Raw genomic sequence first — 16,495 nt, 5'->3', positions numbered from 1 at the left:
GGAAACAAGCGGGCACTTTGTCATGTTTTTGAAATTGTATACAACTTACCCCAGATTGACATGAAAACTGCAAACACCAAGGTCCCAAAGTTATCAAATATGCAGAGTTTCTAGAAGACAACGGGAAAAAAGAGAAACAAGGGCATCAGAAGTGTCGATCCTGCTTACATGCAAAAACTGCCAACTGTCCTGGGTGTAATAAAAGCCCAAACAATTACCAATGCAAAGTCTGCAACTGTAACAACACTTCCTCTAACACAACATTCATCCTTAATGGCTATTTTCTAATGTATTTAGGCTAAAAATGGTCTAGAAATGTCAAGATCTTTCTTCAAAGTATGACTTTTATGTTCAAGAATACACTCTGTATCTCCCGTATCTCACTCAGAGCGCTTTACATACGCAGTCGCCGGTATACATTTATAGATTATTAAACCCATATTATCAGATCTATTTTACAGGCATATTACGCTGTTATTACACAAATATACCAACAACTAAATTACACACATATAACACGGTTAGTGCATCCATATTACAATCAAATCACATGCATATAACACCATTAGTACACCCATATAACAAGCGTATCAAACCAATATTGCACAATTATTACAGTTATATTACACCCATGCTACACATTGATACAGCCTGTCTAATGACTGTATACCCAGGCGAAACAGAAACCGTTTAAGGGTTAATAAAACAGATTATTTTAGTGTTGAAACTCACTTTTGAAGCTTCACAGGTGCTGTTTAACTTCCAGTATACGCACTCTCTGTCACACTGTGGACACATCACTATATTTCCTCCAATGGCAGGGTCACACACCTCTTTGCTGCAGTCAGGACAGACATTATTACACAGGGAAATCTCCAAAATATCACACACAATTGAATATCTCCTAGGAAATGTACCTCCAGGTGCTGGTATCTTGAGTCTTGTATCCATAAATGAAACATCCCAGACCCACAACAGCAGCCAGAGCCAGCATTATTGTGTAGAAACCCAACCAGGCAAAGTAAATGCCGATCTTCTCCCCGTAATACTTCCTGTGAAAGCAAACAACGGTTTGATCTCCTGTGGCTCGATTACTCACTCAGGAAACAAACAAGAGTGCAAGGACAAAGACATAAACCACACGTCTGGTGTATTGCATTACGAAAGGACTTTAAGTTCATTGTTGGGACATGACGGTTCACCTGATGAGGTTCAGTGGTTGCATCTTGTAGAAGCTTTTGGGATGAGCCCATTCTCTATAGAGCAGATATCTCTCGCTGGTGCTGCCCTCCTCTTCGGACTTCACATTGAACCTGGACTGAAAAACACAGCAGGGAAATAATACCAACAAATACATTTTTTACAGCAAAAAAACATAAAACAATGACACATACGTGATGGCTTATTAGGCCCATTTTAGGTTAAAAAATATATATATGTTTTTTGTGCCTGGGGAGGGGGTCATATTCAAAAGATGTAGATTGAATTGGATATTTTCAAAGATGAATATGGTAAATCAATGAGAGAACGAAATGATATATTTGTAAATCTTAATGTTCTCAAATGAGATTAAATCAGTACATTTAGGAGAACCCAAAAAAATCAAAAGTTTAATATTCTTAGATATAAGATTATGTCTTTTTTAAGATTATAGTCAGAAATCGACGAGAAAATATCTAAACATTCCTGGAAAATTTTTATAAATAAAAGTGTTTTTACAGAACCATATCCCTTTACTTTGCAAAGTAGCGTCGGCAACCTCATCACAGCAACGATTGTGGTGTGTGTGTGTGTGTGTGTGTGTGTGTGTGTGTGTGTGTGTGTGTGTGTGTGTGTGTGTGTGTGTGTGTGTGTGTGTGTGTGTGTGTGTGTGTGTGTGTGTGTGTGTGTGTGACATGGGACTTACATCATGGAGGGGATAGGCGGCTTTGTACACTCCACTGTCCAGCAATTTGGTGATGCCGAACTTCTTTGTGTTGCCTCGTATCTCATAGGGGGCTCGACTCAGGATGTAATAAGCCTGGAAGAAGAAGATATGATTTTAATCTGTATGCTGCACAGGCGTTAATACTGTAATTGTACAGAATCAGAATTCCTTTATTTGCCCTGCAACGAGGACATTCACGGTATCATAACAGTAAGAGTATAGTGTGCATTAATTAAAAAGATTATACTTACACATGTGACCTGCTCTATCGAAATCAGTCGAATTGACCCGAAGACACATTCTGAGTTGTATAAACTGTTGGAAAGAGGAGATTCCTAGCTTTCTAATGATATCAGGATTGTTGTTGTTCTCCAAATATTAAGCGAAATACGTCACATTATATAATGACTGTCACTGAGTCATCGTTTTGAGAAAAAGGCCTTCCTCTTCTCTGGAATCCATCGATCTGATTGGTTAATAGCAAATGATCAAAATACTACGGAGGGAAGATATTTTTGTTTGGATTACTGGTCTGGGAGAAGCTCGCGAGTGTGTGTGTGTGTGCGTGTGCGTGTGCGTGTGCGTGTGCGTGTGTGTGTGTGTGTGTGTGTGTGTGTGTATGTTTGTGTAATTTTGCGCTTGTTCGTATTGTGTTTGTTTCCCGGGGAAAACCCTCACGAGAAACCCCGGCTGTTGTTATGCCTGCTGTGACGTTAAGTTACTCCGTTCTCATTTGTAATTATGCCGTCACAAGCTTCAAAGTTGTGTTTATCATCTGAATTTGCCGAAACAAGTTTAATATTCTGAAAGCCAAGACTTTGTTTATTTGAAATCAGATGAAAACAAACTGTAACGGACCCTGCCGTGTTATCTATGATTACTATACGCTTACATTCTTAATGTCAGCCGGAGGGAGGGGGGGCGGCGCTGCGGAACAGCAGATTGCCTGTCATCTTCCCTTTACAAGCTTAAAGAATGTATTTATCGTGTGAGTTTGGAAATAAAAGTTTCAGATTCTGAAAGCCAAGACTTTGTTTGTTTAAAATCAAACAAAACACCCGAACCCCGAAAAATAGTTTTTTAAGCAAATCCACGTTTATTTTGAAATGAGCCGTTGCGACTTCCGACTGATTTCGATAGAGCGGGTCACATATTATATAAAAAAGTAGGCACGTGTTATTGATTATAAAAAACAATAAGAAAACGAGGATGATGACAACACAAGATCTTAAAAAATCCAAATCCAAATATATAAAAATAATAGTTTGACATATAAAAAACAGCTGATCCAGTTAGGTTGGTTCTGGTTTTCCAAAATCTTCTGAACCACTCCAGGGTCCTTAACCTCCTGATCAAGGTGTATCAAACGGTGGTCTAATTTTTTGGTATATTGATTTCTTTTTCTCTGGATACAGCTAAATGAAACTGAAATAAAAACCACTTACCATCCTGCTCCTCATGGCGGCGGTGAAGAAAAGGTCTTTGTCCCTCACGTGGAAGTACTCCAGACGGTCCTTCTCGAAGGGCGCGGTGAAGAACTCCGTCTCCTTCGTGATCATCTGCTCGTCGGGGTAGAAGTGTTTGGTGATGCAGGAGAAGTGTCGCCAGGGCGAGGGTCTGGAGGACAGGTCGTTGGGCTGGATGGGCAGCTTGATGTGCAGGACCTCGGCGTAGGTGCACAACACGTCCCAGGGCATGTGCACTTTCACAAAGAGCAGCTTGTCATTTATTACCTGCAGGACACGAGGAAGGAAGGATCCTTCAAAGGTCACCTATTATGCAAAATCCACTTCTTCATGTCTCTTCTACATCAACATGTGTCCCCTCTTCTTCATGTCTCTTCTACATCAACATGTGTCCCCTCTTCCTCATGTCTCTTCTACATCAACATGTGTCCCCTCTTCTTCATGTCTCTTCTACATCAACATGTGTCCCCTCTTCCTCATGTCTCTTCTACATCAACATGTGTCCCCTCTTCTTCATGTCTCTTCTACATCAACATGTGTCCCCTCTTCCTCATGTCTCTTCTACATCAACATGTGTCCCCTCTTCTTCATGTCTCTTCTACATCAACATGTGTCCCCTCTTCCTCATGTCTCTTCTACATCAACATGTGTCCCCTCTTCTTCATGTCTCTTCTACATCAACATGTGTCCCCTCTACTTCTTGTCTCTTCTACATCAACATGTGTCCCCTCTTCTTCATGTCTCTTCTACATCAACATGTGTCCCCTCTACTTCTTGTCTCTTCTACATCAACATGTGTCCCCTCTGTGTTAAGAGACTCTGAAAGTTTCAGGAACAAAGATTCTCTCTCTTTTTGATCCATTTCTATAAAAACCTGTCTGAAAATGAGCTGATCAGATTTTGGCCACTTGATGATGTCATAACGATGTTTCTCCTCCTGTATCTCACACTTTAAAGGTCCCCTATTAAACTGTTTTTCATCAATATATTATAGGTCTCAGATTTATACAAAACATGTCTCTGAAGTGTTTGGCTCGAAACACCAAACAGATCATTGCAGCATTACCCATAATCCCCTCTGTTTCAGCCCTGTTTCCAAAGTGCTGATTCTCTGTCTGTTACTTTAGATGAAAATAAGGAGCCCCTCCCCACGCCCCTCTGAGAGAGATTTGGTTAAAAAGAACTCAATGGTGCTCTAGGAGGAGATTCAGGTGATAAGGGGGGGGGGATTACCTTGGTTGCTGATTGGCTAATGGTTACACAAGACAAAACATCGTTATGACATCATCAAGTGGCCAAAATCTGATCAGCTCATTTTCAGTCAGGTTTTTATAGAAATGGATCAGGACAAAAAGTGATCGAATCTTCAGGTGATAAGGTGGGGGGGGGGGGTTACCTTGGTTGGTGATTGGCTAATGGTTACACAAACCAACACCTTCTTAAAGAGGGTGGTCTAACAAGTATTCTGGATTAGGTTAAAAAGGGACATTTAAGAGATCTTGGGATTTAAATTAGATTAGATTTAACTTTATTGTCTTTATAATGGTAGCAGGACACCGAGAAGTAGTCTTTAAAGGAGTCTCATGATTTGTCTGTTTCCTGTTTTATTTAGATAATTCTGTGTTTGTCTGCTTGTACTTCCTGTCTCTATGTTTTCCCTCCGGATTGATTGAATTCAAGATCAAGTTGTTAATTGTTGTCAATTCATTGTATGTTATAAATGGACATTTTCTGTCTTCTGTGTTGTTACTTTTGTTTTGACTTTCCCTGCTTTGCCTGTTTACCTTGAATTAGAGGTATTTTTGTTATTCAAAACCTCTGTCCTGCATTTGGGTCCATCCTCAACCGGGATAAGTATGAGATGCAGGAAGAGAAACCATCTTAAAGTGTGATCTACTCACAGATTGTGTCGCCTCCAGCTCTATTCCCATCTTCATCAGGCTGGCCTCAAAGTACTCCCGCCGCCTCTGCAGAAAAAAATAAATAAATCAGATTTAATGCTTTCCATCCTCCCTGTGGATGTTTTGCTTATTGAATTATTCTGTCCATACGTGTACTTTCAAAACACAACAGAACACAGACTATTTGATTCCATATAGTATTAGCAAAACCAAACGGAGAAACATAACTTACCCTGTGCCTTAAACCAAAAGCAGTTTGGGTTTAACAGCCCCAATAATGATTGAACTAATATACTGAATTAAAATTAAATAAAAAGAAATAAATATGTATAAATAATAATTATGTTAAGGGGGTGATAAATACCCAAATGAATTAGTATTACTAAATTTAAGAATCACACCAACAGATTTAGAGAATAATAAAGCTGATTGAAAGACGGAGATATATAAAGGTGATCTTAAAACATTTTTCTAAATTGGTCAGATTAATAAAGCTGTTTTGAATTTAAATGAAGTGTTATTGTTTATTTTTAAAGGCCATTATTATTACAATTATTATTATAAAGGCAGATGCTATTTGCACCCGGGTGCCCGTACCTAAAAACATACCTGCAATATAACAAATACAAATGACACTCCATAGACACTGGACTCGACTTTTGGCGGACACCGTTTGCAGCGTGTCTGTGATCGCACCTTGATATACAAATTCATTAAATATTTTAAGTCTTAAAATGTCATTAAATTAGATGTATTTAAAGAAACCTGAAGAATGTGTGGCTTATTTATTTGGAGATGTTCCATTTCCGTGACATAGGCAAATATGTACACTGCACACAGTGGCATGAAAGGCAAGTCATAGCATGTCAGTAAATACTACAGTGAACCACATCCTGCATACTGCTTCACAGCTTTCTATAAGTAAAAACACACAAAAAAAGTACTGAATTAGAGTTAAATATTCAAATGAAATAGATAGAAGCCAATACAAATACTCAAGTACAAGTTGTCCATCATCTCTGAGAGACTGTTGACAAAATACCAACCCTGTTATCATTACACGGGAAATACCAGTGCATGGAAATGTAAACACAATATTTTAAGCAAAGTATTTAACATTATCAGAAGTGAGCCGCGCCCTCCTAGCAGTAAGAAGAGTCAGGAAACAAAGATTTAGCAACTTCTGTTCGACCCACGTTGGGAAACACAAAGCAAAGGGAGTGCCGGCAGTAGACTGCGGTCATTTCCATCCCTTGTTGGATTTAGTTTGCTTTGGGATAATTGAGGAATAGCTTCAGTCCCTGTGGATCTGTGGTGAAGACGCTACTTAGTTAAAACCCTGGTTAAAACTCATCTTTCTAAACCTCCATTCTCCATCATTCCTATCAGTATAGAGAGAGATATGTTCTTGTCATATGTATAGTATACAGACAGGCAGCTGCACTGTACAATGAAAGTCTTACGTATAGAAACTATTCATGCAAACAAACATATAAGACAAAAACTAGCATAACAAAGAATATAAAAATATAAGCTGACATACAGAAAAGCCCTGTCTCAGAATAAAAGTGCTAGTATTAAAAATAAATAGGCTGAACAAACAGCAGGGTAGACTTTGGTGTATAAATATGCAGTATTTTCACCTTACTTTTTGGTCAAAATGTCAAAACCACGGTTGCAACAGTGGTCTGCAGATCTAAGCATTATATTACACATCCCTCACTGTCAAAGCCGTTGTGAAAGACACTGGCAGACACAAACAACACACCTGGGTATGTCATAACGTTGCTGTGTCTTTAATTTGTGCAATCCCTGCACAGATCCCTGAAATCTAGTGTGTAAAAGTGTAAAATGACACCTGATGATACTCTCTGTTAATGTGATGGTTTAAGATGTCTGGATCAGGATAATAACAAGGTTCAGGTTTGAAAAAGAAGATTTAGTTTCTAATGGAAAGGGTTTGGTTGTGTAAGTGACAGAGTAACGCTCTTCATTTCCATAACTTCCCTATGGGAATCTAGCCAGCACTGCGATGAATAACTTGCATTGAAACTGTGTGCTGAATAAAAGAGAAGTACAGAGGAAAGGTTCTCTGAAAACTATTTACTGTCCTGGAAAATTAAAGCATTATTGAAGTTCCTGTGCTGAGTATGCACGGTCAGTTAATACTTAGCAAGTGCTTAAATAAACTGTCATTAACCGGCATCCTGCTGCAAATACAAACTCCTTTTACAAATAGGCGTATTCATCCATATAAAAACATTGTTTGACTTTTACCAAGTGTGTATGACTACTTAGCTAATAGTTTCAATGTGTGTCTACTCATAAAACACAAGATTTGAAAGCTAATCTTACCGTGACATCAGACGAAGGATCAGAATTATATTTATTGTCATTATAGAAGGAGCAATTAAATGTATACGGTTATTAAAGAGTCTGATATTTTTAAAACAGGCTGTGGAATTTCTCTCTTTCTGACTCTTACTGACTTTTTTTGCTGCACGCTTTCTAAATAATGCATAGAAAATAGCGTTGGAAATGAAACAAAATTAAACAAAACACATTTTTATTCTCATGAGTACCGTAATTTTCGGACTATAAGCCCCGCCTTTTTTCCCATTTTTCGACGCTGCGGCTTATATAACGGTGCGGCTAATCTATGGATTTGTACAGCTAACGGCCACCACCTTTAACTCTATGGGCTCTATGGCCGGTCCGCGGACCCCCAACTTTAAGCGGCGGGTTCCAGCAGGAAAAGCTGGAGGCCGGAAAAGAGTGAGACAGGTAGCGCGCAAAAGTAAAAGTGGAACCGAGAGTGGTACGAGAGACAGAACGAGAGCAAGACAGACAGACATTACGAGAGCGAGACAGTTTGTCCCCGAACCACTGGTTGAAAACCACTGCTGTAGATCACTGCCGGTACGGGCGCTGGGAGCGCACCGTTTAAGTTTGAAAGTTGAAAAGTTTGTGTGTCTGAAACGCTATGTGATACAGTACAGTTTACACAGTACATGTTCTGTAGCTACTATTGCACTAAATGGTAACACTTGAATACGTTATGCAAATATGCAACTTGTTTGTTGAAATGTTAATAAATGGGAGCTTCCTCAAACAGACATCTCTTTCCCGACAATCCCCTCTGTGCACGAACCCTTACATATGGTAATTAAACATTAAAACACCTGCGGCTTATAGTCCAGTGCGGCTTATATATGTACACATCATTCAATTTAGCTGCTGCGGCTTATATTCAGGTGCGCCTTATAGTCCGAAAATTACGGTAGATTACTTTATACCTGTAGTTGACTTATTACTTAGTAAGCTTTATGTGAGCACCAGATACCAATCTGAAGCACCCAGTTTAAAAAGAATAACAAATAAAAACCATAAACTCACCTTTCGCCGCTGGAATGTGTGCCTCTTCTCAAAGTCCTTCTTGTCCTCATCTTCGTAGACCAGGATGTAGTCGATCCTCCTCACCCCGTCGTTGAAGAACAAGGAGTCGGGTTTGCCATTAAACTCTGCCTGAGGACAAAAGCAAGGCTCGTCAGGTAAGTCTACGTCCTGAAACTCGTACTCCTCTTCCTCCATGGTGCCGTACATGTTGCACAGAGATAAGGAAGTGTTGTCGTGAGTGTCTGACTGACCTTCACTTTATAACGTGTGATGTGGGCCATGCAGGAAAAGCGGGAGTGTCAACAAACACAATTATAACCGCCCTTCCTCTCCACACTGACTTGTGACACCGCCAGGTATTAATGACGCTCATGCACGGCATATGAGATTACATGCATACTTGATGTGTGTGTGAATGCATCTACTGTGTTTGTACTGTGCATTGGGTGGTCATTGGTCATTTGGTGTCTTGTGGTCCAGTAATCTTAATAATTGTGCACTGAAAAAACTGAAATGTTGACTTTAATTAAATGTATTATGTCCACAGATTTCACATAACTGTATTAGGTTAGTTGAAAGCAATGATGTTAATAAAACATATTAGATTCAACTTAATATTATTGCTTTCATCATTCTAACCTAATACAGACATCTGTTGACAAAATAAATTTAATTAATGTCAGTTTTCTCAGAGTGCTTTGAGAAACAGTGTTAAGAATAATGATTTAAAATACAGGTGTGTCTTTAAAGGACATGTGTAAGTTATATATCGTGCATGTACAGTAGGCTATTCTACGGAAGCCCTGAGTGGCCAATTGAGAAAATAAAATGCCTTAGTTTAATCTTGTTTTTTCTCTTAAATGTAATGCTGTCAAAATGATCGCGTTAACGGCGGTAATTATTTTTTTGAATTAATTGCGTTAAAATATTTAACGCATTTAACGCATCTGCAGAATGGCCCGCCCCATACATCCCACCAGTGGCAGCACCAGGGTATGGCTGGGGTAGGCTACACCCATACCAAGAAATGGCTTAGCCCCACCATGAAAAATGATGTTAAAGTAAGCAAAATAAAGTCTGCCAACTCGCGCCGAGTAAATCACACAGACAGCAGTTAGTCAGATTGATTTCAGTAGCCACTTGTCTGGAAATACCGAAGACTAGAAACGGTTTTGAAAACTTTTGTCACGTAGTGATCGTCTTCTCAATAGAACATCTTTGATAATATCTTCTGGCCAATCAGAATCAAGATAACGGCGTGGTGTTGTTGCAGGAAGTCCCGACGGAGAATACTTTTGCTGTAGTACATATCGATATACATCGATACATCATTACGTGTTGATAGAAATTATTAAATCAACACGTAATGAAATAAGACCCCACGGTTTGATGATTGATAGGTGTGTGGGCTGTCTTTCATTTTGACACACAGAACAATGTTATAATAAACATACTGTATGTTAAATGGATATATCCGCCTTCTTTCATTTATCTTTCCATTCCCACAACAATATCCATAAAGAAATGGCATATTTTGGACATAGTTCGAATGGTGATTAATCTGATTAATTCATTTTTAAGCTCTGATTAATCTGATTAAAAAATGTAATCGTTTGAAAGCCCTAAATATAAATTAAACATTATTTTTCTAAGTTTTCTTTATTGTTGCATATGTGAAACAGGTAGGGGTATTATTTTACATCTGCGATAACAGGTGAAAAAATTCTTTTGAAAGTGATTTTTCTTTTAGGAGTTTCGTGACGTTGTAATCATTTTGGCCATAGAGAAATAGAGAAAGTGCATAAAAGCAGTCATGTTTACTTCAAGGTGAGTTACATTTTCCCAACACAAGGCACACTGTGTGCTCTGTGTAAGTACGTTAAGAAACCTTAGTGCCATGTCTTTGTTTAGGATAGTAATGTAGTCTAATTAGTACTATTTAAAACTAGGGCCGGGACTCGATTAAAAAAATTAATCTAATTAATTAAAGGCTTTGTAATTCATTAATCGCAATTAATCGCATTTTTAATCACATATAAATATTTGATCTGAGAACAGTGAGAAGCAATTTTTTTCACATGGATTTTAGTATACCATTGAATAATGACTGAATACATAAGCTTAAGCAACAAAACATTGTTTATTTTTTTCAAGGTGGTCCTTAACCAAGACCAACAGAAAAGTGCAATTTTTGCCATAAAGTGTAGCAATAGCATATTTAGGAATATAGTACATTTCAGAGATTCAGGTAGCCTATAGGTAGGTAGACCTTCTGTAAACTATAACACTTTGTTTTTTAAGTATAACACAATACTTTCAAGTACATTCAGAACATTGGAAACCCTGACTATTAGAAAACATCTCTCTGTTGCTTCAGAGGCCATAACAGACTTTGTTGATTTACCAACAGTTGATTTAAAAAATCTAATCAATTTCAGTCCAACTCTCTCAATAACCTTGGCCAAAACAATAAACAGTTCAACATAAAGTGCCAGTTGCACCAACAACGTAATAAATAGTTCAACATAAAGTGTACCATTTAAAATAAAATGACCTCAATCCCTCCTATTCTTCCAATATCCTGATGAAAAATAAAATCTCTCTGTTGCATAGGCCACTGTTTGATCAACGCGAATTGGGTGTGGGTCCTTGTACTCCGAGTCGGGCTAACGTCCACGCTAGCTTCCACGCTAGCTGCTATATGTTTTGCATTGAGGTGATACTTGAGGCTTGATGTGCTGCGGTGATATGCGAATTCCTTTTTGCATAATTTGCAAACAACCGTGCTCTTATCGACGCTTCCATCCGTCCATTTTTTAAAACAAAATGTCCCATCCACGGGGCCAACCAAAGCGGTCTCGTCAGCTTCTTCGTTCACGTTTGACTGTTGTTCACTGTGGTTTGTTGTTGTTTGAAGTCATGAACGTTAGTTGGTGCTCCAGTATAATCGGTACCCCTGAAACTCATCCAGTGAGAAACGTTCCGCGGTGCAAAAACAAGTGCAATTAAAATGCGTTAATTTTTGTGTAATTAATTCATCTTAATTAACGCGTTAAAGTCCCGGCCCTATTTAAAACATAATGGATCTCTTCAGCCTCTTGGAAAAACATTGTTCACCAAAAGCGTTTTGTCACATACTCTTAAGTCATAAACACAGTAGAGAAAACGATTTAATTCAGATTTAGGAATACAGATCCGTACAAGGCATCCGGGTCAGTATGAAAGCTTATTTAGAAGAGTCGATCCACGCCCTCTCTACAAAGAGTGCTTTTGATTAATGTGCTGCTACTGTAGCTGATAACATGTGTAGACTCACCAGTCGTGCTTTGTTGACGGTTGCTCCTTCCTCAATACTGTGATACGTTGGTAAAAACTCCTCGGGGTAAACTGTGAAAATAGAAACAACACAAACATGTGAATACAGACATTATAATAAACAAAGAAAACCAAATCTAGGTGAATATTTACTAAATACATTAGCAGGGTGATATTGACATGGTGTTATCACATTTCATAATCTCCATGTGTGTATGGAACAATGAAATGCAGCACCCAATGCAAATGCTTACTTGTACGTTACATTTAGAGTAGCTTTGTTTTGTGGTTTCATTTACAATCATTCAATAGTTACAATTGTGTTCAAAGGCTTGTCTTATATTACTTTTACTGTTGAACTTGTATTGTACGCAAATATAAGGACGGCTATTTTGTCATTAACTTTGCTGCAGATTACTTTCTTTTTTCATTTCTAAAAGTGTAACATTTTCACCTTGTAGGCAGGGACGTGCACAGGTACGGGCTAATGTTGCCCGGGCAACGGCCCATTTGCCATTTTTTTCTGAACTGCCCCTCTGGAGAGAGTGAGAGTTTTTTTTTGTTTTCTATTGTGGCCGAATCAACACGATAAGCCCACAATTAGTATTGTAGCGTCTCGCTGCGGGAAACACACTTTGTAAGCGCTGTCATCTGCCCCCAGTCACGTGACTTTGTTTACAATCTTAAAGGTCCCATGTCATGGCCATTTCCACTGACCATAATTCCATTGTTGAGGTCTACTAGAATAGATTTATATTGTGCAATTTTCCAAACTCACATTGGTTTCTCAAACAGCATCTCTGTAAACTACGTGTATTCACTGAATTTCGCTCTCTGCCTTTAACGGCTCGTTGTAGCTCCAGTAGCTCCAGCCCCCACCCTCCCTGTGACGTTGTGAATCGCGCTGAGCTCCGTGGAGGTGTGGTTTCCTTGTTTAGCGATACACAGCGAAACACAGCCAAACTCACCCTGAGCACACACAAAGTCACAGCCGAAGTCAAATCTATAAGTGTGGCTTGATATTGAGTAAGAAAAAGGTTGATAAACGCTGTGAGAATGGGTCTGCAGAGAGAATGGGTCTGCAGAGAGAATTTCGCCAAGATCCCAACTGTCTGTTATCAGCCTGCAGCCAGGGAGGAGAGATCAGCAGAGCTGCCTGCACTGAGTGTGTGTGTGAGGAAGTCCGTGGATTGGTCAATTTGGACCAATCAGCGGGGGCTTAACGTAACGGCTCCGCGGACGTAACGTAACGGCTCCACGGATTGGTCCATTTGGTTCCGGGTACCGCACGACCGTATCGTGTCATAGGTCTGGGCGCGGCTACTGGCCATTCCTTCGTCACGATACACAGGAAGTAAACAATGGACAATGACATATCTCCAACGAGGGGTTTTGGGGAGGTATTTTCTGTGTTAGAGTTGTACTCGCTACAGGGTGTACTTTGAGGGTTTTGACTCTGCACACCTTCATAACACACCAGGGGACGGGTAATAACCGGAAAAGCATGACATGGGACCTTTAAGGCCGCTACACACCAACCTGAGACCAAAGAACGCGTACCGAAGGCGTCCCGGCTTTTACGTCCGCTACTTCGCCCGCCTACGAACACACCGCAAAGACTTCAGTCGACGAGTGGCAATAACTGTCCTTACCAACAGGCAGCGATAGAGTGTATTCGTCATTCAAAAGAGGCAACAGCCAATCAGAGGGATTTCTTTGGCCGACTTGTTGAATCGGCCACGGGAGGTGTGAAAATGTGCCGTAAAGAAACCACGGTGCGGGACACACCAACCGGAGTAGGGCGCCGCGAATGCCCGACTGCCTCTGACCTGACGGACTCTCCCTCCCAAAATCGGGTAGGTGTGTCAGGGCCTTGACAGCTGGAAGTAAAGGAAAGCCCTCCGGCCTCCTATGGCTATGTTGATCATACCATGTGCCTGCCTGGCGTTAGAGTATAGGGGACAAACCAGGGGACTTTACTTCCTCTTGACACCGTCAGTTATTTACAAAAAAAACACCTACATATACTCGTTCTAATTGTGCTTCTGTCTTTCTGTGTATTTTCATCTGCTCCGTAAACTCCCTCAACGGGGCCGCTCGCTCTCTTTTCTTGATCACCCTCTCACGGGAGAACACTTCACTCTCCCGCTTCATTGTAGGATTTCTGCCATGTCTCTACCACTTTAGTTTGGCCATCTCTGTTATTAAGTTATGGAATACTAAATAAATAAGTAATTAGAAACCTTACCGTTACTGCGCTGATAAAGAATGATAAGAATAAGAATAATGCGTAAACCGCAAAAACAAAAAATGTGCCTGAATAACGAATTGTGCCCTTTTCCCAGTTTAGAGCAATAGCCCCTCCAAATGTCTGTGCACGTCCCTGCTTGTAGGCCTATGCAGGCGCTGTCACAAGGTTCAAACTAACAAACAAGGCTGTTCCTCAACAGGGTAGGCGGTTGAGACACCTTTGAATTGTTTACTTGCCTGAGGCTATTTAAGTAGTTGAACTATATTGTGAAATGTTATTTTGGTGGGAACATTTTCTACACATGGTGTTATTAAAGTTTAGACTGATAAAACATTGATATTTAAGTCATTCATACCTCACCTAAACTTACATAATCATACAGTAAGACTTGGCTTGTTAGGACGGAGCAAACAGGCCCAAGGTTTAACTAAACCAGTTAAAAACCACAACTTATGGGCTTTTTTTACACTGCATATCCCATTAAGGGCTATCCTTAACCCTGGGCTAAGAGCAGCCTACTTTCAAGTATTCACATGAACAACAGCTGATATATCCAGCATACATTGAGTTTCAATATTAAGCAACACTTTGTCCAGAGATCTTTGTGCTACAGGTGGGCCAACCCAAACACTAACATTGTAAGTAAGGGGTGAAATAAACTTACATTTTCATGAAAGACATTATTTGGCTATTCTTTATTTTGTCAAAATGATAATATAGTAATACATTTAGCCAATGCTAGCTACATTGTCCTGTGACTGTGTACTGTCAAAGCATTTTCACAGTGGGCACGTTAGCAGCTACCGTTAGCATTTAGCTCAAAAAAGCATGGCTGTATATGTTTGCCTTGTAACCAGCCGCGACACTGGTATTGTTTTTTTTAACTTTAAGAGTCTGTGTGTGTGTGTGTGTGTGTGTGTGTGTGTGTGTGTGTGTGTGTGTGTGTGTGTGTGTGTGTGTGTGTGTGTGTGTGTGTGTGTGTGTGTGTGTGTGACCATGGAAAGTGTACTTCTGGAGAAACTGGGAACTATCACAGAAGCCACTTTGAGTAGTTTCCCAGGTGTTTCAGTATATAGGCTATTTCTAGCTTTTTTGTTAGTGAAGGAGCTACTGTCATTACAATGTCTACAAATCCCTGCTCTTTCAAACACTCACACACATGGAATCACAATGATGTTCTGCTTCAGAGGTGCTTAGTGAAGCAGCAACACTTGTTACTCATTTCTAAAACAGTTTCAACCTCCTGTTACGAGCCTATTTCGCCAAACCTCATGATGTTGTTGCTGCATTGTTAAAGCTTGCACACAACTAGCAACACACCCACAATGTCATATCACTCACTGGAAAAAGAAAACATGAGGTCAACACTCAGTATGTAATGCAGGGTTTTTACCAAGTATTCATTTAGTGTCTGCCCTCAGGAGTCAAACCACATCACAACTAAACACAAACAATATCATCAACTACTGTAGACATTATTATATCCCTCATACATATAATAGTTGTCTTATTTTGCTATGACATTACATGTAACATGGAATCTCCTATAACCGTCCCATATAAAGTGCAGCGCTATGAGAAAACTAACTGAAGACAGATGTTGTTTTCCAAACACTGGCCATAGTAACACACTGGGAATCCTCACAGTGGAATTACTTTTCATCACAAGACTTTCCTTTGACGCTGCTGTTCACTACCAGCCTAGCAAAAAAAAAAAACTCAAAAAAAGCCTGTCAGTGTTTGTATATAAGACATGCCGCTGATGAACCAGTAACAAATGATCATGCTAATCCTTAATGACTGTGCCTCAGGCCACTTCTATTTAGATACAGAGCAATTAGTAACTTGCAGTAGTACTTTTTGATATGACTCATCTTACAGAGTACTTTTTGAGATGACTCATTTTACAGAAAAGAAAAACCCTAATAGGAACTGGTTTATTGTATTTCTACCTTTTTAAACTGATGTATTATAAGCCTCAATCCCCCCAGTAAAAACGACCCTCCCTGTAATAAAACAAAGCTCCCTCTGGCTGTGTTCTTCATTGTTTACATTGTTTGCTGTAGAGTGGAGGTCAAACTGTAGATGATGTTTTCTGGTGTCACTTTAAAATCAAAAAAATGTGCAGCAGCTACTGAGTAACAAAACCCACGAGAAACACTTATGGGAAGCCTCTGCAACCTAAAGTGAGTCGGAAAGTATGATTAGTTTTGAGTGCCCACAAGCTATCTGCGATACA

General features: G+C 39.7%; 1 protein-coding gene across 1 annotated transcript in view; it reads right to left on the bottom strand.

The window, feature by feature from the left end:
* ano6 (anoctamin 6) overlaps positions 1-16,495 on the bottom strand; it is a 28,542-nt gene that overhangs the window by 8,631 nt on the left and 3,416 nt on the right. The window contains exons 2-10 of the mRNA XM_079655446.1: positions 12,007-12,077; positions 8,691-8,819; positions 5,295-5,360; positions 3,373-3,660; positions 1,907-2,020; positions 1,203-1,318; positions 918-1,052; positions 733-838; positions 50-110 (exon numbers count right to left, since the gene is read on the bottom strand). Coding sequence (XP_079511572.1) covers positions 50-110; positions 733-838; positions 918-1,052; positions 1,203-1,318; positions 1,907-2,020; positions 3,373-3,660; positions 5,295-5,360; positions 8,691-8,819; positions 12,007-12,077 — 1,086 coding nt within the window. The remainder of the gene's footprint in view (positions 1-49; positions 111-732; positions 839-917; positions 1,053-1,202; positions 1,319-1,906; positions 2,021-3,372; positions 3,661-5,294; positions 5,361-8,690; positions 8,820-12,006; positions 12,078-16,495) is intronic.

Source organism: Notothenia rossii (assembly GCF_949606895.1).
Source record: "Notothenia rossii genome assembly, chromosome: 10".
In the NCBI taxonomy this organism is placed as follows: domain Eukaryota; kingdom Metazoa; phylum Chordata; class Actinopteri; order Perciformes; family Nototheniidae; genus Notothenia; species Notothenia rossii.
The sequence above is the reverse complement of the archived record's forward strand: the minus strand, read 5'-3'. Positions and strand labels throughout refer to the sequence as shown.